General features: G+C 53.3%; 2 protein-coding genes across 3 annotated transcripts; one reads left to right on the top strand and one right to left on the bottom strand.

Moving 5' to 3' along the window:
- Positions 1–335: 335 nt before the first annotated feature.
- LOC128802152 (zinc finger and SCAN domain-containing protein 22-like) lies at positions 336–9,402 on the top strand. Its single transcript, XM_053968366.1, has 5 exons — positions 336–373; positions 1,538–1,688; positions 2,702–3,154; positions 5,476–5,611; positions 8,592–9,402. The coding sequence occupies exons 1-5, from the start codon at positions 336–338 to the stop codon at positions 9,221–9,223; spliced, it is 1,410 nt and encodes a 469-aa protein (XP_053824341.1). The 3' UTR covers positions 9,224–9,402.
- Positions 9,403–10,972: 1,570 nt separating this feature from the next.
- Positions 10,973–18,913, bottom strand: LOC128802174 (natterin-3-like). 2 transcript variants are annotated; one of them, XM_053968417.1, is made up of 4 exons: positions 17,290–18,913; positions 15,035–15,108; positions 12,607–12,739; positions 10,973–12,135 (listed from the first exon to the last, which is right to left on the bottom strand). In XM_053968417.1, the coding sequence occupies exons 2-4, from the start codon at positions 15,047–15,049 to the stop codon at positions 11,123–11,125; spliced, it is 1,161 nt and encodes a 386-aa protein (XP_053824392.1). In that variant the 5' UTR covers positions 15,050–15,108; positions 17,290–18,913; the 3' UTR covers positions 10,973–11,122. The 2 variants fall into 2 exon arrangements, with proteins under 2 accessions (XP_053824392.1, XP_053824393.1); XM_053968418.1 differs by lacking the exon at positions 17,290–18,913 and having other exon boundaries at positions 15,035–16,953.
- Between the last annotated feature and the right edge of the window lie 782 nt (positions 18,914–19,695).

Genomic DNA, 19,695 nt, shown 5'->3' with positions numbered 1-19,695 from the left:
CGCCGCTCCTGGCGTCCGTTCCGGGATCGGTGTCGGTGCCAGTGTCACTCCCGGTGTCACTCCCGGTGTAGCTCCCGGTCCCGGTGCCGGTGCCGGCGCCGGTGCTGGTGTCAGTCCCGGTGCCGGTGTCGGTGCCGGTGCTGCTCCTGGTCCTGGTATCGGTCCCGGCATCGCTCCCAGCGTCGATCCCGGTGTCAGTCCCGGGGTCGCTCCCGGTGCCGCTCCCGGGTTCGATCCCGGTGTCAGTCCCGGTCCTGGTGCCGCTCCCGGGGTTGATCCCGGTGTCAGTCCCGGTCCTGGTGCCGCTCCCAGCGTCGATCCCGGTGTCGGTCCCGATGTCGGTGCTGCTCCCGGTGCCGGGGTCGATCCCGGTGTCAGTCCCGGGGTCGCTCCCGGTCCCGGTGTCAGTCCCGGGGTTGATCCCGGTGTCAGTCCCGGTGCCGCTCCCAGGTTCGATCCCGGGGTCACTCCCGGTCCCGGAGCCGCTCCCGGCGCCACTTTGAGTCCCCGGGGATCGGGCAGGGCTCCGTGGGAAGGGGAAATTTTGGGTGTCGGGAATAAAAAATGAAATGAGCGAAGCTGTCGGCCTGGGAGTTCCAAAGAGAAAAGTGGGAATAAGCAAAATAAAAATAAAATAACCTTTTAAGACATTAATTAAATTAAAAAAAAAATAAATTAAATTAAAAAAAAATTTAAAATTAAAATTAAATTAAATAAAAATAAATTAGATTAAATTAAATTTAAAAACAAAACAAAAAGAGAATAAAATATAAAATAATAAAATAAAATAAAATAAAATAAAAAAATAAAATAAAATGATGGAAAAAATAAGGGGAAAGGGAGGAAAAGGAAAAAAAAAAGAAAAGGGGAATGTAAATTTTTTTTTTTCCTGGAAAAAAACTAATTTTCACTGATTTTCTTGGATAAAACCCAATTTTCACTAATTTGCCTGAAAAAAAAACCGATTTTCACCAATTTTCCCGGAAAAAAACCCCAATTTTCAGTGATTTTCCTGGGAAAACCCCCAGTTTTCACTGATTTTTCCTGGAAAAAAAACCCCAATTTTCACCGCATTTCCTGAAAAAAAACCCAAATTTTTTCCCAAATTTCTTGGAAGAAACCCCAATTTTCACAGAATTTCCTGGAAAAAAAAAAAAAAAAAAACATTTTCACCAAATTTCCTGGGAAAAAAAAATCCCAATTTTCACCCCGAACCTCCCCCTCCCTCTTAGGCCCCGCCCTCTCACGCTTTTCGCGCTCCCATTGGCTGTCGGCGCTGTCAATCATTCCTCCAGCCAGCCCCTGCAGGGCGCGGTCCCTCCCGCCAGGGCCCCGCCCCTCTGCCGCACTCCGCCCTCCTATTGGCTGCCCTAGCTGTCAATCCGAGCCCCAGTTTCCCGCCCCCAGCCCGCCGTGTGGGCGTGGCCTCCCCGTAATTGACAGCGCGCTCGCCCAATGAGGGGCGGAGCCTCGCCGCTTCCCCCACGTACGGCGGGGCCGGGGGGGGGGGGGGGGAATTTGGGTAGGGGGGAGAAATTTGGGGGTCTCGGGACCCCCCCCGGGACCCCCCGGGACCCCGCCGGGACCCCGCGGGGGCGGGGCCGGGCCCGGCCGCTCGGGCCCTTTGTGTCGGCGAGCGGCGGGCGAGGGGCCGGGCCCGGCCGGGGGGGCGCGGGAGGGACCCCCAGGTCTGAACGGGGGGGGGGGGGGAGGGACTGCGGCCCCCCGGGTTTGGGGGGTGGGGGGCGGCACCCCAAGCCTGGGGGGGGCTGCAGGGTTGGGAGGGGCCAGGGGGGCTGGAAATGGGGGGGGGGCGGGGCAGGACCCCTGGTCCGGGGGGTTGCGGGACCCCCAGATTGGGGGGGGGGGCTTCAGGGCGGGGAAGGGGTTGGGGTCCCCCAGGGTTTGGGGGATATGGGAGGGGCCGGGGGGGGCTGCGGGACCCCCAAGTTGGAGGGATGGGAGGGACCGGGAGGGCTCCGGGACCCCCAGATTGGGGGGGGGGGTCTTCAGGGCGGGGAGGGGGTTGGGGTCCCCCTGGGGGTTTGGGGATGTGGGGGGCAGCACCCCAAGTCTGGGGGGCTGCGGGACCCCCAAATTGGGGGGGATGGGAGGGGCCGCGGGGGGGCTGCGGGACCCCCAAATTGGGGGGGATGTGAGGGGCCGCGGGGGGGGCTGCGGGACCCCCAAATTGGGGGGGATGTGAGGGGCCGCGGGGGGGCTGCGGGACCCCCAAATTGGGGGGGATGGGAGGGGCGGGGGGGGGGCTGCGGGACCCCCCAATTTGGGGATGGGAGGGGCCGGGGGGGGGCTGCGGGACCCCCAAATTGGGGGGGATGGGAGGGGCCGGGGGGGGCTGCGGGACCCCCAAATTGGGGGGGATGTGAGGGGCCGCGGGGGGGCTGCGGGACCCCCAAATTGGGGGGGATGTGAGGGGCCGGGGGGGGGCTGCGGGACCCCCAAATTGGGGCGGACTTCAGGGCAGGGAAGGGGGTTGGGGACCCCCAGGGTTTGTGGGGGGCTGCGGGGGTCGCCACCCCGCTCTGGGGGGGGGGGGGGGGGTTTGAGACCGTGGGGTCGGGACCCCAATTTTGAGGAGTGGGTGGGTGGGGGGGCATTATAAAATGGGGTTTTAGGAGGGGTTGATTTTTGGGGGTGGGGGGTCTTTCCTTCAGCAGCCCCCCCCCCGCCCCCCCCTCAGCTCCACAGTTCGGGGCAGGATGGAGCCCCCCCCTCCCCGCCCGCGCTGGGGACCCCCGCAGGAGAGCGCGGCGGACTCGGGGGCCGCGCTCCCCGCGCGGAGCGCCCGCGCCGCCTCGTCCCCGCCGCCGCCGGCGCTCCCGCTGCTCCCGGCGGGGCCGGCACCGAACTGCGGCGCCTGCGGTTCCGGCAGTTCCGCTACCAGGAGGCGGCGGGGCCGCGGGACGTGTGGCGGAGGCTGCGGGAGCTGTCGCGGCGCTGGCTGCGGCCCGAGGAGCGCAGCAAGGAGCAGATCATGGAGCTGCTGGTGCTCGAGCAGTTCCTCAGCATCCTGCCCGAGGACATCCAGAGCTGGGTGTGGGTGCGGCACCCCGAGTCCTGCGCGCAGGCCGTGGCCTTGGCCGAGAGCTTCCAGCGGGGACGAGGAGACCCCGGCGGGATCTGGGAGCAGCAGGTGCGAGCGGGTCCGGGTTTCCTGGGGTGCTGGCCCCCAAAATTGGGAATAATTGGGTCACCCCCGTTGCATTCCTCCCATTCCAGCCCATCCCAAGAAAAAAAAACCAAAACTGAGGCTGGAAAGGGGCTCATGGGTGCCTAAATCCCCTTGGCAGCTTTTTGGGGTGCTGGCCTCCAAAATTGGGAATAATTGGTTCCCCTCCATTGCATTCCTCCCATTCCAGCCCATCCCTGCTCATTCCCAAAAAAAAACCCAAAATTGAGGCTGGAAAGGGGCTCATGGGTGCCTAAATCCCCTTGGCAGCTTTTTGGGGACCTGGGCACCAGGACAGTAGCTCAAAGTGGGACCAGATTTTGGGGTGCTGGCCCCCAAAATTGGGAATAATTGGTTCACCCATTGCATTCCTCCCATTCCAGCCCATCCCTGCTCATTCCCAAAAAAAACCCCAAAATTGAGGCTGGAAAGGGGCTCATGGGTGCCTAAATCCCCTTGGCTATTTCTGGGGACCTGGGCACCAGGACAGCAGCTCAGAGCGCATCCAGATTTTGGGGTGCTGGCCCCCAAATTAGGAATAATTGGTTCCCCTCCATTGCATTCTTCCCACTCCAGCCCATCCCTGCTCATTCCCAAGAAAAAAAACCCAAAATTGAGGCTGGAAAGGGGCTCATGGGTGCCTAAATCCTCCTGGCAGATTTTTGGGGACCTGGGCACCAGGACAGCAGCTCAAAGTGGGACCAGATTTTGGGGTGCTGGCCCCCAAAATTGGGAATAATTGGTTCACCCATTGCATTCCTCCCATTCCAGCCCATCCCTGCTCATTCCGAAGAAAAAAAAAACAAAATTGAGGCTGGAAAGGGGCTCATGGGTGCCTAAATCCCCTTGGCAGCTTTTTGGGGTGCTGGCCCCCAAAATTGAGAATAATTGGTTCCCCTCCATTGCATTCTTCCCACTCCAGCCCATCCCTGCTCATTCCCAAAAAAAAAACCAAAATTGAGGCTGGAAAGGGGCTCATGGGTGCCTAAATCCCCTTGGCAGCTTTTTGGGGACCTGGGCACCAGGACAGTAGCTCAAAGTGGGACCAGATTTTGGGGTGCTGGCCCCCAAAATTGGGAATAATTGGTTCACCCATTGCATTCCTCCCATTCCAGCCCATCCCTGCTCATTCCCAAGAAAAAAAAAAAACAAAATTGAGGCTGGAAAGGGGCTCATGGGTGCCTAAATCCCCTTGGCTATTTTTGGGGACCTGGGCACCAGGACAGTAGCTGGGACCGGGTCTGGATTTTGGGGTGCTGGCCCCCAAATTAGGAATAATTGGTTCACTCCCGTTGCATTCCTCCCATTCCAGGCCATCCCTGCTCATTCCCAAGAAAATAAAAACCCAAAACTGAGGCTGGAAAGGGGGTTGTGGGCACCTAAATCCCCGTGGCAGCTTTTTGGGGTGCTGGCCCCCAAACTGGGAATAATTGGTTCACCCATTGCATTCCTCCCATTCCAGCCCAACTCTGCTCATTCCCAAAAAAAAACCCACAAAAATTGAGGCTGGAAAGGGGGTTGTGGTGCCTAAATCCCCTTGGCTATTTTTGGGGACCTGGGCACCAGGACAGCAGCTCAGAGCGCATCCAGATTTTGGGGTGCTGGCCCCCAAATTAGGAATAATTGGTTCACCCATTGCATTCCTCCCACTCCAGCCCATCCCTGCTCATTCCCAAAAAAAACCCCAAAATTGAGGCTGGAAAGGGGCTCATGGGTGCCTAAATCCCCTTGGGAGCTTTTTGGGGTGCTGGCCCCCAAAATTGGGAATAATTGGTTCACCCCTGTTACATTCCTCCCATTCCAGCCCATCCCTGCTCATTCCCAAGTAAAAAAACCCAAAATTTGGGAAAGGGGGTCGTGGGTGCCTAAATCCCCTTGGCAGCTTTCTGGGATTCCTGGGCTCCCAAAACCCTTTTGGAGACTTTGGGGATCTCCAGCACCCAAATTCCCTCAGGAGATTTTGGGGGTCCTGCACCCCAAAATCCCCTCTGGGGTTCCTGGGCTCCCAAAACCCCTCAGCGTTTTTTGGGGGTCCCCAGCACCCAAAACTTGGAGAGCCCTTGGGTGGTCCCAGGCACCCAAACCCCCCCCACACCTCCAGGGGATCCCCAGCTCCCAAATCCCCTCTGCAGCTTTTTTAGGGGTCTCAGGCCCCGAAATCTCCTTTTGGGGGTCCTGGGCACCCAAATCCCCCCCCCCCCGGGGATCCCCAAAACCCTTTTGGAGCTTTTGGGGGTGCCCAGATCCCCTCGGCAGCTCCGCGTGCCCGTTCCCGTGTCCCCCAGGTGACCGTGCGGGTGAAGGTGGAGGACGTGGCCCCCGCGGACGTGGAGGACCCCGGAGCTCTGGGGGTCCCCCCGAGCCCCCCATCGGAGTCCCCCCGGGAGGAGGCGGCCGAGGAAGAGGAGCCGCGGGAAGGAGGTACCGGGATGGGGGCAGGGAAACCTTCGGCCACCCCAAAAACGGGGTGAGGGCGGTGCCGCTGGGGCCGGGGGAGCTTGGAGGTGGTGGGAACCAAAAGTCATCTCAGTGGCCTCAGAAATCATCTCCTGAGGGTCCAGAACCATCTCGATGGACCAAAAAACAAAATCCTGGAGTCAAAAACCCAAATCCGGGGGTCAAAAACCCAAATCCTGGGGTCAAAAACCCAAATCCTGGGGTCAAAGACAACCTCAATGGACCAAAAACCCAAATCCTGGGGTCAAAAACAACCTCAATGGACCAAAAACCCAAATCCTGGGGTCAAAAACCCAAATCCTGGGGTGAAAAACCATCTCAATGGACCAAAATTCCAAATCCTGGGGTCAAAAACAATCTCAATAGACCAAAAACCCAAATCTTGGAGTCAAAAATCCAAATCCTGGGATCAAAAACCATCTTGATGGACCAACAACCCAAATCCTGGGGTCAAAAACCCAAATCCTGGGGTCAAAAACAACCTCAATGGACCAAAACCCCAAATCCTGGGTCAAAACCCAAATTCCTGGGTCAAAACCCCAAATCCTGAGGTCAAAATCCCAAATCCTGGGTCAAAACCCCAAATCCTGAGGTCAAAATCCCAAATCCTGGGTCAAAACCCCAAATCCTGAGGTCAAAATCCCAAATCCTGGGTCAAAATCCATCCCTTTGGGCATAAAACCAGCTCCTTGGGACAAAATCAACTTTTTGGTGTCAAAAACCATTTCCTTGGGTCAAAACCATCTCACTGGGCCCAAAGCCATCTCCTTGGGTGGAAAACCATCTCTTTAGGCTCAAAACCAAATCCTTCTCGGGATCAAAAACCATTTTGGGCTCCAAAACCATTCTCTTGGGTCAAAAACCATCTCCTTTGGCCAAAACCATCTGCTTGTGTCAAAAAAACATCTTGGGCTCCAAAACCATCTCCTTGGACTCCAAAACCATCTCCTTGGGCTCCAAACCATCTCCTTGGGCTCCAAAACCATCTCCTTGGGTCAAAACCATCTCCTTGGGTCAAAACCATCTCCTTGGGCTCCAAACCACCTCCTTGGGCTCCAAACCATCTCCTTGGGCTCCAAAACCATCTCCTTGGGCTCCAAAACCATCTCCTTGGGTCAAAACCATCTCCTTGGGCTCCAAACCATCTCCTTGGGCTCCAAAACCATCTCCTTGGGCTCCAAACCATCTCCTTGGGCTCCAAAACCATCTCCTTGGGCTCCAAAGCATCTCCTTGGGCTCCAAACCATCTCCTTGGGCTCCAAAACCATCTCCTTGGGCTCCAAAGCATCTCCTTGGGCTCCAAACCATCTCCTTGGGCTCCAAAACCATCTCCTTGGGCTCCAAAACCATCTCCTTGGGCTCCAAACCATCTCCTTGGGCTCCAAAACCATCTCCTTGGGCTCCAAAACCATCTCCTTGGGCTCAAAACCATCTCCTTGGGTCAAAACCATCTCCTTGGGTCAAAACCATCTCCTTGGGTCAAAACCATCTCCTTGGGCTCCAAACCATCTCCTTGGGCTCCAAAACCATCTCCTTGGGTCAAAACCATCTCCTTGGGTCAAAACCATCTCCTTGGGTCAAAACCATCTCCTTGGGCTCCAAACCATCTCCTTGGGCTCCAAACCATCTCCTTGGGCTCCAAACCATCTCCTTGTGTCAAAACCATCTCCTTGGGCTCCAAAACCATCTCCTTGGGCTCCAAACCATCTCCTTGGGTCAAAACCATCTCCTTGGGCTCCAAACCATCTCCTTGGGTCAAAACCATCTCCTTGGGCTCCAAACCATCTCCTTGGGTCAAAACCATCTCCTTGGGCTCCAAACCATCTCCTTGGGCTCCAAGCCATCTCCTTGGGCTCCAAAACCATCTCCTTGGGTCAAAACCATCTCCTTGGGTCAAAACCATCTCCTTGGGTCAAAACCATCTCCTTGGGCTCCAAAGCATCTCCTTGGGCTCCAAACCATCTCCTTGGGCTCCAAACCATCTCCTTGGGCTCCAAACCATCTCCTTGGGCTCCAAAACCATCTCCTTGGGCTCCAAACCATCTCCTTGGGCTCCAAACCATCTCCTTGGGCTCCAAACCATCTCCTTGGGGTCCAAACCATCTCCTTGGGTCAAAACCACCTCCTTGGGCTCCAAAAGTATCTCATTGGGCTCCAAACCATCTCCTTGGGCTCCAAACCATCTCCTTGGGCTCCAAAACCATCTCCTTGGGTCAGCACCATCTTGGGTTAAAAACCCTCTTCTTTGAGTCAAAAACCATTTTGGGTTCAGCAACATCTCAATGGGCACAAAACCATCTCCTTGGGTCAAAACCATCTCCTTGGGTCAAAACCATCTCCTTGGGCTCCTAACCGTCTCCTTGGGCTCCAAAACCATCTCCTTGGGCTCCAAACCATCTCCTTGAGCTCCAAACCATCTCCTTGGGCTCCAAACCACCTCCTTGGGCTCCAAACCGTCTCCTTGGGTCAAAACCATCTCCTTGGGCTCCTAACCGTCTCCTTGGGCTCCAAAACCATCTCCTTGGGCTCCAAACCATCTCCTTGAGCTCCAAACCATCTCCTTGGGCTCCAAACCATCTCCTTGGGCTCCAAACCATCTCCTTGGGCTCCAAAACCATCTCCTTGGGCTCCAAAACATCTCAATGGGCTCCAAACCATCTCCTTGGGCCCCAAAACCATCTCCTTGGGCTCCAAACCATCTCAATGGGCTCCAAACCATCTCCTTGGGCTCCAAAAGTATCTCCTTGGGCTCCAAACCATCTCAATGGGCTCCAAACCACCTCCTCGGCTCAAACCCCACCTGACTGCGGGTCCAGCCTCACCCTTCTCCCGATGGCCCCCTCGGGTGGATTTGGGGGGTCGGCGGTGGGATCCGGACCCTCCGCGCCCCCGTTGGGCATTCCCCGTGGGGAACCACTCGCGGACCTTCTCACCCCCATCACAGATCCCACCGCGGCCCCGGAGCCGCCCCTTCCCCAGCCCCGCCGCCCCCGCGACGTCCGGCGAGGAGCCCCCCGGCGCCAAGCCCGGCCAGACCCCGGCGAGCCGCCGGCGCGGCCGTACCCCTGCGGCCAGTGCGGCAAGACCTTCGGCCGCCTGACCCACCTGAAGACCCACGAGCGGACGCACACGGGGGCGAAGCCGTACGGCTGCGGCGCCTGCGGCAAACGCTTCGGCCACCTGTCCACGCTGACCACGCACCGGCGGCTGCACACCGGCGAGCGGCCGTACGGCTGCGGCGCCTGCGGGAAGAGCTTCACCAACCCCTCGGACCTCAACAAGCACCGGCGGTCGCACACGGGCGAGCGGCCGTACCCGTGCCCGGCGTGCGGCAAGCGCTTCAGCCAGCAGTCCAACCTGACCATGCACCGGCGCAGCCACACGCAGGAGCGGCCCTACCCCTGCCGGGCGTGCGGCAAGAGCTTCAAGTACCTGGCGGACCTGACGGTGCACGAGCGCTCGCACACGGGCGAGCGGCCCTTCCCCTGCGGCCACTGCGGCAAGAGCTTCAGCAACAAGTCCTCGCTGGCCCGGCACGCGCGGATCCACGCCCGGGCGGCCGCCAGGGACAAGTGACGGCGGGCGGGGGGGGCGTTGGTGGCCGCGGGGCGGAGGTTTGGGGGATGGGGGGCGGCGGCGGAGCCCCCGGAGGGCGGCGGGTCCAGATGGTGGCTCGGTGGTGCTGGAGATGGGAGCACTGTGGTGGCCCCAGGACCGTCCTGAGGCGGCTCAAACACAGATGAGGATGGACGTGAGCTGATGTTTGATGTCCCCCGTGACCTGGTGGCTCCATGATGCCATTCCCTGATCCCAGAGATCCAACAGGGGTGGTGGGACATTCTCCATGACCTGGTGGCTCCATGATCCCATTCCCTGCTCCCCGAGATCCCACATGGGTGGTGGGATGTGCCCCATGACCTGGTGGATCCATGATCCCGTTCCCTGCTCCCATGGGTGGGATTGATGTCCCCCAGGCGCTGGTGGTCCCAGGAGTGTCCTGAGGTGGCTCAAACACGGATGAGGATGGACGTGAGCTGATGTTTGATGTCCCCCGTGACCTGGTGGCTCCATGATGCCATTCCCTGATCCCAGAGATCCAACAGGGGTGGTGGGACATTCTCCATGACCTGGTGGCTCCATGATCCCATTCCCTGCTCCCCGAGATCCCACATGGGTGGTGGGATGTCCCCCATGACCTGGTGGCTCCATGATCCCATTCCCTGCTCCCGGAGATCCCATAGGGGTGGTGGGACGTCCCCCATGACCCGGTGGCTCCATGATCCCATTTCCCCAAGAAATTTCCCCAAATCCCTTCTTCCCCCTCCCAGGAAATTCAGGGTACCCCCAAATTCCTGCTTCCCCCCAATTTGGGGTCTCCCCAGATCCCTCCCTCCCTCCCTCCCAGCTCCCTGGACCCCCTCAGAATTCCAGGACCCCCAACCCCTCCCTCCTACCCAAGCCTGGATTGTCCCGAAGATCTCCCCAATCCAGGACCCCCCCCCCAAAATCCTGGCCATCCCCCCACCCCACGGCCTTGCAATTGGAGTTTTTCCTTGAATTTTGGGATTTTTTCCCCTCCCGAGTTCCCCAGGGACACCCCACCCCAAGATCCCTTTGCATTCCTTTTTTTTTTGGCTTTTTTCCCCATTTTTCCTTCGCTTCCAAAATCCCTTTTTTTGGCAGAAAATGGGAAAATCGGATGGGAAATGCCACCTTTCCCAGCATTTGGACAGGGATGGAGGTTCTGCCAAGAGAACCAGAAATAAGGGAGAAGAACCAAAAATATGGGAGAAAAAACAAAAATGCAGGAGAAAAACCAAAATAGAAGGAGAAAAACCAAAAATACGGGAGAAAAACCAAAAATACAGGAGAAAAACCAAAATAGAAGGAGAAAAACCAAAATAGAAGGAGAAAAACCAAAAATACGGGAGAAAAACCAAAAATACAGGAGAAAAGCCAAAATAAAAGGAGAAAATCCATAAAAAAACAACCAAAACTCAAAGGTTTTCCTGGGTTTCAGAGAAAAAAATCCCAAAACCCAAAGGGTTTTCCTGGGTTTCAGAGAAAAAAATCCCCAAATCCTGAGAGTTTTCCTGTGTTTCAGGAAAAAAAGTCTCCAAAACTCAAAGGTTTTTCTTGGGTTTCAGAGAAAAAAATCCCAAAACCCAAAGGGTTTTCCTGGGTTTCAGAAAAAAACCCACCAAAATCCCAAGGGTTTTCTTGGGTTTCAGAAAAAAAAATCCCCAAATCCCGAGGGTTTTCCTGAGTTCCCTGGTGGTGCTGTTGGATTTTCGGGGAGAAAAAAAGGAAACTTTTCCGCACAACGCCATTTCCCCGCGTTTCGGGGTGAAGTTTATGCCGCAAAAGCCGAAAGCACGGAAGAGCCGCGCCGCGGCCCAGCGTTCCCATGGATTTCGGGGACTTTTTTGTTTTGGTGGTGGGGGGGGGGAAACGCGGAATTCCATGGATTCATCCTCAGCTGGGGCACGGCGGGAGCTCGGCGAGCGGGCGGCAGCGCTCGAGGCCGGCGCGGACGTCGGTGACCGCGCGGCTCCGCGCCCAGCCGGCGATGACCGCGCGGTGCGGGGGGCCGGAGCGGAACTCCCTGGTCAGCCGGGCCGAGAAGGGGACGCGGATCTCCCGGCGGAGCCCGCGGAGAACCACGGCGCACTCGGAGCGCGCCGGGATCTCCCGCCGCGCCTCGTGGCTCCGCCGCGCGAACTCGGCGACGCTGGCGCCGCCCGCCCACGGCACGGCGGTGACATTGCCCCGGTGCCACCCGCCCCGCTCGGACGGGAGCAGCGGGGCCGCCCGGAGCACGCCGCGGGCGGCCGCCAGCGCCGGCAGCTCGGCGCTCCAGCCGTGCTCCACCTCGGTGGCCTCCTCCAAGGTGACGGATCTCTCGGCCGCCTCGCAGCCGTCGTTCCTCGCCAGCACCTCGGCCAGCTCCGCGTCCCGGGCGCTCTCCAGCGCCGCGCTGCCGTTGTAGGACACGTCGGCGATGGCGACGCCGGCGGCGCCCTGGCGCACCACCAGCACCTGGTACCACTTGTACCAAACCTCCTCGCCGTCCACGGCCACGAAGAGCGCCTCCTGCTCCCTGGACGCCTTGCCCAGCCCGTCCGGGCTGCGGCCCACGAAGAGGTCGCTGAGGGGACATCCCTCCACGGCGCCCTCGGGGGCGCTGCCGAAGGACGCATCCACCCAGTCGAGCGCCTCGAAGCCGCCGGGGTTGAGCAGCAGCTGGAAGTCGGCGCTGCGCAGCTCCCGCTCAGCCCACGCGAAGGAGCAGAAGGCGCCGCGCGCGGGGTCGAAGGCGCCCAGGTTGCAGCCGCGGGCGGCCGTGGAGCAGACGAACTCCAGGCGGCCCGAGCGGCCGTTGCGGCTGGACACGGCGTCGGCCGGGATGCGGCCGCGGAACGGGACCCAGCGCAGCCAGGACGGGGCGGCCACGGAGCGACGGCGGCGGGGAAGGGGCCGGGAGGGAGCTGGAATGGAGTGGGATGGACTGGGGTGGACTGGGATGGACTGGGATGGACTGGGATGGACTGGGACAGGATTGGGATGGACTGGGACAGGATTGGGATGGACTGGGACAGGATTGGGATGGACTGGGATGAACTGGGAAGGACTGGGAGGGACTGGGCCATACTGGGCCATACTGGTCCATACTGGTCCATACTGGGCCATACTGGTCCACACTGGTCCATACTGGTCCATACTGGGCCATACTGGGCCATACTGGGCCATACTGGTCCATACTGGTCCACACTGGTCCATACTGGTCCATACTGGGCCATACTGGTCCATACTGGGCCATACTGGTCCACACTGGTCCATACTGGTCCATACTGGTCCACACTGGTCCATACTGGTCCATACTGATCCATACCGGTCCATACCGGGCCATACTGGGCCATACTGGGCCATACTGGGATGGGCTCCAGGCCGGGACTCACCGGGGAGCTCCTCGCGGTTCATTCCCGGGGCCGGCACCGCTGGAATTCCGGAAGTTTCCGAAATTCCCGAAACCCCCGGGACCCCTGGGACCCCCGGGACCCCCGCGCCGAGCAGCAGCAGCAGCAGCAGCGCCTGGGGGAGCCGGGGCCGTCACTGCCCCCGCCCAAACCTGACCCCAAACCCGACCCCAAATCCTGACCCCAAATCCTGACCCCAAACCCGACCCCAAATCCGACCCCAAACCCGACCCCAAACCCGACCCCAAATCCTGACCCCAAATCCTGACCCCAAATCCTGACCCCAAACCCGACCCCAAACCCGACCCCAAATCCGACCCCAAACCCGACCCCAAACCCGACCCCAAATCCTGACCCCAAATCCTGACCCCAAACCCGACCCTAAACCCGACCCTAAACCCGACCCCAAACCCGACCCCAAACCCGACCCCAAAAACCCGACCCCAAATCCTGACCCCAAATCCTGACCCCAAACCCGACCCCAAACCTGACCCCAAACCCGACCCCAAATCCTGACCCCAAACCCGACCCCAAATCCTGACCCCAAATCCTGACCCCAAACCCGACCCTAAACCCGACCCTAAACCCGACCCCAAACCCGACCCTAAATCCTGACCCTAAACCCGACCCCAAATCCTGACCCCAAACCCAACCCCAAACCCGACCCCAAACCCGACCCTAAATCCTGACCCCAAATCCTGACCCCAAACCCGACCCCAAACCCGACCCCAAACCCGACCCTAAATCCTGACCCTAAACCCGACCCCAAAACCGACCCCAAATCCTGACCCCAAATCCTGACCCCAAACCCGACCCTAAACCCGACCCCAAACCCGACCCTAAATCCTGACCCTAAACCCGACCCCAAACCCGACCCCAAACCCAACCCCAAAAACCCGACCCCAAATCCTGACCCCAAATCCTGACCCCAAACCCGACCCCAAACCTGACCCCAAACCCGACCCCAAACCCAACCCCAAACCCGACCCCAAATCCTGACCCCAAACCCGACCCCAAATCCTGACCCCAAATCCTGACCCCAAACCCGACCCTAAATCCTGACCCTAAACCCGACCCCAAACCCGACCCCAAACCTGACCCCAAAAACCCGACCCCAAATCCTGACCCCAAATCCTGACCCCAAACCCGACCCCAAACCCGACCCCAAACCCGACCCTAAATCCTGACCCTAAACCCGACCCCAAAAACGACCCCAAATCCTGACCCCAAACGCGACCCTAAACCCGACCCTAAACCCGACCCAAACCTGACCCCAAACCTGACCCCAAACCCGACCCCAAACCCGACCCCAAATCCGACCCCAAACCCGACCCCAAACCCGACCCCAAACCCGACCCCAAATCCGACCCCAAACCCGACCCCAAACCTGACCCCAAACCCGACCCCAAATCTGACCCCAAAAACCCGACCCCAAACCCGACCCCAAACCCGACCCCGAAGTTCCCCGAGTTCAGGGAATTTTTGTTAAAAATTAATGAAATAAAATAAAGTAAAATAAAATAAAAATTGAAAAATTAAAAATTTTAAATTAAAAAAGTTAAAATTTTTTAAAAATTAAAAAGTAAAAATTAAAAAATTTAAAATAAAAAAAATTAAAATTAAAAAACATTAAAAATTAAATATAAAATTAAAAATTAAAATTAAAATTAAAATTAAAAACCCATTAAAAATTAAACATAAAATTAAAAATTAAAATTAAAATTAAAATTAAAAAACCCATTAAAAATTAAACATAAAATTAAAAATTAAAATTAAAATTAAAATTAAAAAACATTAAAAATTAAATATAAAATAAAAATTAAAATATTAAATAATAAAAAAATCAAAAATCAAAACATTAAAAAAGTAGAAGTTAAAAATTTTAATTTTTAATAATAATTCATAATTAAATAAGTAAATAATCAAATAATTAACAATTTAAACATTAAAAATTAAACCTTAAAGTGAAAACTTAATCGATTAAACATTTTAAAATTAGGACATTTAAAATAAAAAAATTAGAAATCAAAATATGAAAATATTAAAAATCAAACATTTTAAAATATAAAATGAATTTATTAAAAAGAAAGCATTCAACATTAAAACGTGAAAAATCGAAACCATTAAAATGAAATCATTAAAAATTTAAAAACTACAAATTTAAAACTTTCAAAATATAAAACGCTGGAATGTTCAAATGGTAAAGAATTAAAAATTTAAAGAATTTTAAAATGAGAAATTCGACAACTTTTAAAATTCAAAATTCCAAAAATCCAAAATTCCAAACGCAGGAATTCAATCATTCCACAATCCACTACAACATTTCCCTTTTTATTTTGGATTTTTTCCCCATCCCAAAAAAAAAAAAACCCGAAAATCCCCCAAAGCTTCCCCGGGGCTCCGACCGTACCTGGAGCGGCGCCATCGCTCCGGAGGCTGCGCAAATTCCGGAATTCTCCTCCAAAATCCCAATTTTAGGGCCCCCTTTTCCCAAAATTCACATTTTTGGGGTCCCTTTTGCCCAAAATTCACATTTTTGGGGTCCCTTTTGCCCAAAATTCACATTTTTGGGGTCCCTTTTGCCCAAAATCCCCATTTTTTGTTCCTCCCTCCCTTCATATTTTGGGGTTTTCCTACCCAAAATCCCAATTTTAGGGGCCCTTTTGCCCAAAATTCACATTTTTGGGGTCCCTTTTGCCCAAAATTCACATTTTTGGGGTCCCTTTTCCCCAAAATCCCATTTTTTGTTCCTCCCTCCCTTCAAATTTCGGGATTTCCCCTCCCAAATCCAAATTTTGGGGTCCCTTTTTCCCAAAATCCCTTTTTTTTGGTGACTCCCTCCTTTCAAATTTTGGGGTTTCCCCCTCCCCAAATTCATTTTGGGATTCCCAACCTCCAAATTTGGGGTCCCCTTTTCCCCAAAATTCACATTTTTGGGGTCTCTTTTCCCCAAAATCCCAATTTTTTTGCCTCCCTCCCTTCAAATTTTGGGATTTTCCCTCCCAAATTCACATTTTTGGGGCTCCCTGGCTCCGAATTTTGGGGTTCCCCAAACCCAAAACTCCAAATTTTGGCCCCTCCCCAATTCCCAGCTCCAATTTTGGGGATTTTACCCTAAAATCTGAATTTTGGGGCGTTCCCAGATCCAAATTTTGGGGTTTTCCCCTCCCCAAATTCACATTTTTGGGATTCCCAAGCTCCACATTTGGGGTCCCCTTTCTCAAAATTCACATTTTTGGGTTCCCCCCTTTAATTTTTGGGGTCCCTTCTCCCAAAATTCACATTTTTGGGGCTCCCCTCCCTTCAAATTTTGGGGCTCCCCTTCCCAAAAAATCCCAATTTTAGGGTCCCTTTTCCCCAAAATTCACATTTTTGGGGTCCTTTTTTCCCCAAAATCCCATTTTTTGTTCCTCCCTCCCTTCAAATTTTGGGGTTCCCCATCCCCAAATTCACATTTTTGGGTCCCCTCCTTCCAATTTTGGGGTTTCCCCTCCCAAAATTCACATTTTTGGGGTCCCTTTTGCCCAAAATCCCATTTTTTGTTCCTCCCTCCCTTCAAATTTTGGGGTTTTCCTACCCAAAATCCCAATTTTTGGAGTCCCTTTTGCCCAAAATTCACATTTTTTGTTCCCCCCTCCCTTCAAATTTTGGGGTTTCCCCCTCCCCAAAATCACATCTTGGGATTCCCAACCTCCAAATTTGGGGTCCCCTTTTTCCCCAAAATCCCAATTTTAGGGCCCCTTTTGCCCAAAATTCACATTTTTGGGGTCCCTTTTGCCCAAAATTCACATTTTTGGGGTCCCTTTTCCCCAAAATCCCATTTTTTGTTCCTCCCTCCCTTCAAATTTCGGGATTTCCCCTCCCAAATCCAAATTTTGGGGTCCCTTTTTCCCAAAATCCCTTTTTTTTTGTGCCTCCCTCCTTTCAAATTTTGGGGTTTCCCATCCCCAAATTCATTTTGGGATTCCCAAGCTCCAAATTTGGGGTCCCCTTTTGCCCAAAATTCACATTTTTGGGGTCTCTTTTCCCCAAAATCCCAATTTTTTGTGCCTCCCTCCCTTCAAATTTTGGGGTTCCCCATCCCCAAATTCACATTTTTGGGTCCCCTCCTTCCAATTTTGGGGTTTCCCCTCCCAAAATCCCAATTTTGGGGTCCCTTTTGCCCAAAATTCACATTTTTTATTCCTTCGTCCCTTCCAATTTTGGGGTTCCCCCTCCAATCCCAATTTTGGGGGCCCTTTTGCCCAAAATTCACATTTTTGGGGTCCTTTTACCCAAAATCCCAATTTTTTGTTCCCCCGTCCCTTCAAATTTTGGGGTTTCCCCCTCCCCAAAATCACATCTTGGGATTCCCAACCTCCAAATTTGGGGTCCCCTTTTTCCCCAAAATCCCAATTTTAGGGTCCCTTTTGCCCAAAATTCACATTTTTGGGGTCTCTTTTTCCCAAAATCCCATTTTTTGTTCCTCCCTCCCTTCAAATTTTGGGATTTCCCCTCCCAAATCCCAATTTTGGGGTTTTCCCCTCCCCAAATTCACATTTTTGGGGCTCCCTGGCTCCAAATTTTGGGGTTCCCCAAACCCAAAACTCCAAATTTTGGGGGTTTTCCTCCCCAAATCCCCATTTTGTGGCTCCCCAAATCCGATTTTTGGGGTCCCCCCCTCACCTGCGCTCCCGTTCCCAGGAAAAATCCGATTTTTTTGGGGTTCCTCGGCCGATTTTGGTGTTTTTCGAGTGATTTGAGCCCCAAAACCGCCCCAAAAACCTCCCAGGAAAAACGTCAAAAATGCAAAAAAAAAAACCCCAAAAGCAGAAGTGGGATTTTCTGGGGGATTTTTCCGCTTTTTGGGGATTTTTCACTTCGCTTTTTGGGTTTTTTTTTTTTAAATTTGAGGCTTGAAAAGGTCAAAAAACCCCAAAACGGCCCCAAGAAATCAGCGATTTTTGGGGGAATTCAGGAATTTCTGCTTTTCCCAGGGCGAGGTTTGAAAAAAATCTTTTTGTTTTTTAAGGGGTGACGTCCAAAAATGAGCCAGAACACCCAAAAATCACTGGGAGACCCCAAAATATCGCCCAAAATGAACCAAAATCCCATAAAATGAACCCCAAACCCCACAAAATGAACCAAAATCCCATAAAATGAACCCCAAATCCCACAAAATGAACCAAAATCCCATAAAATGAACCCAAACCCCACAAAATGAACAAAAACCCCACAAAATGAACCCAAAATCCTTCAAAATGAACCAAAACCCCACAAAATGTCCCCAAAATCCCACAAAAAATCCCAAACCCCACGAAACGAACCCAAACCCCACAAAAGGAACCAAAACCCCACAAAATGAACTGAAACCCCATAAATTAATCCAAACCCCACCAAAAAAACCCAAAACCCCACAAAATGAACCCAAAATCCCACAGAAAACCCAAAACCCCATAAAATGACCCCAAAATCCCACAGAAAACCCAAAACCCCATAAAATGAACCCAAATCCCACAAACTGACCCCAAAATCCCACAGAAAACCCAAAACCTCACAAAAGGAACCCAAATCCCATAAAATGAACCCAAACCCCACAAAAAACCCCAAAACCCCACAAAATGAACCAAAACCCACAGAAAACCCAAAACCCCATAAATTGAACCCAAATCCCACAAAATGACCCCAAAATCCCACAGAAAACCCAAAACCTCACAAAAGGAACCCAAATCCCATAAAATGAACCAAAATCCCAAAGAAATCACAAAACCCCACAAAATTAACCCAAACCCCACAAAAAAAAAAGCTCAAACCCCAGAAAATGAAAGCAAACCCCTCAGAAAACCCAAAACCCCATAAATTGAACCCAAATCCCACAAAATGACCCCAAAATCCCACAAAAACCCCAAAACCCCATAAAATGAACCAAAACCCACAGAAAACCCAAAACCCCATAAATTGAATCCAAACCCCACAAAATGAACCCAAAATCCCACAAAAAACCCAAACCCCACAAATTGAACCCAAACCCCACAAAAAACCCCAAAACCCCACAAAATGAACCCAAAACCCCATAAAATGAACCCAAAATCCCACAGAAAACCCAAAACCTCACAAAAGGAACCCAAATCCCACAAAATGACCCCAAAATCCCACAGAAAACCCAAAACCTCACAAAAGGCACCCAAATCCCATAAAATGAACCCAAACCCCACAAAAAACCTCAAAACCCCACAAAATGAACCAAAACCCACAGAAAACCCAAAACCCCATAAATTGAATCCAAACCCCACAAAAAAAAACCTCAAGCCCCACAAAATGAGCCCAAAATCCCACAAAAAACCCAAACCCCACAAATTGAACCCAAACCCCACAAATTGAACCCAAACCCCACAAAAAAACCCAAAACCTCACAAATTGAACCCAAAACCCCACAAAATGACCCCAAAATCCCACAGAAAACCCAAAACCTCACAAAAGGCACCCAAATCCCATAAAATGAACCCAAACCCCACAAAAAACCCCAAAACCCCACAAAATGAACTAAAACCCCATAAATTAATCCAAACCTCACAAAAAAACCCCAAAACCCCACAAAATGACCCCAAAATCCCACAGAAAACCCAAAACCCCATACACTGAATCCAAACCCCATAAAATGAACCAAAACCCCACAAAAGGAACCCAAAACCCCACAAAAGGAACCCAAATCCCATAAAATGAACCAAAACCCACAAAAAAACCCCAAAACCCCACAAAATGACCCCAAAATCCCTCAAAAAACCCCAAAACCCCATAAATTGAACCCAAATCCCACAAAATGACCCCAAAATCCCACAGAAAACCCAAAACCTCACAAAATGAACCCAAACCCCACAAAATGAACCCAAAATCCCACAAAAACCCCAAAACCCCACAAAATGACCCCAAAATCTTTCAAAACGAACCCAAACCCCACAAAAAAAACCCAAAACCCCATAAAATGACCCAAAAACCCCACAAAAAACCCAAAACCCCACAAAATGAACCCAAAAACCCCACAAAAAACCCCAAAACCCCACAAAATGACCCCAAAACGGCCCCAGAGACCCC

This window comes from Vidua chalybeata, chromosome 34, assembly GCF_026979565.1.
Source record: "Vidua chalybeata isolate OUT-0048 chromosome 34, bVidCha1 merged haplotype, whole genome shotgun sequence".
Classification (NCBI taxonomy): Eukaryota; Metazoa; Chordata; class Aves; order Passeriformes; family Viduidae; genus Vidua; species Vidua chalybeata.
This window is presented reverse-complemented; position numbering and strand designations above follow the sequence as displayed.

Excerpts from the sequence above, each read along its gene's own strand:
- LOC128802152 (XM_053968366.1), top strand. The coding sequence starts at position 336 with ATGTCGGTGCTGCTCCCGGTGCCGGGGTCGATCCCGGT. Across the intron at positions 374-1,537 it reads GTGCCGGGGTCGATCCCGGT|TTGGGGGTCTCGGGACCCCC; the intron begins GTCAGTCCCGGG and ends GGGGGGAGAAAT. Across the intron at positions 3,155-5,475 it reads GCGGGATCTGGGAGCAGCAG|GTGACCGTGCGGGTGAAGGT; the intron begins GTGCGAGCGGGT and ends CGTGTCCCCCAG.
- LOC128802174 (XM_053968417.1), bottom strand. Across the intron at positions 12,136-12,606 it reads GAACCGCGAGGAGCTCCCCG|CTCCCTCCCGGCCCCTTCCC; the intron begins GTGAGTCCCGGC and ends ACTCCATTCCAG.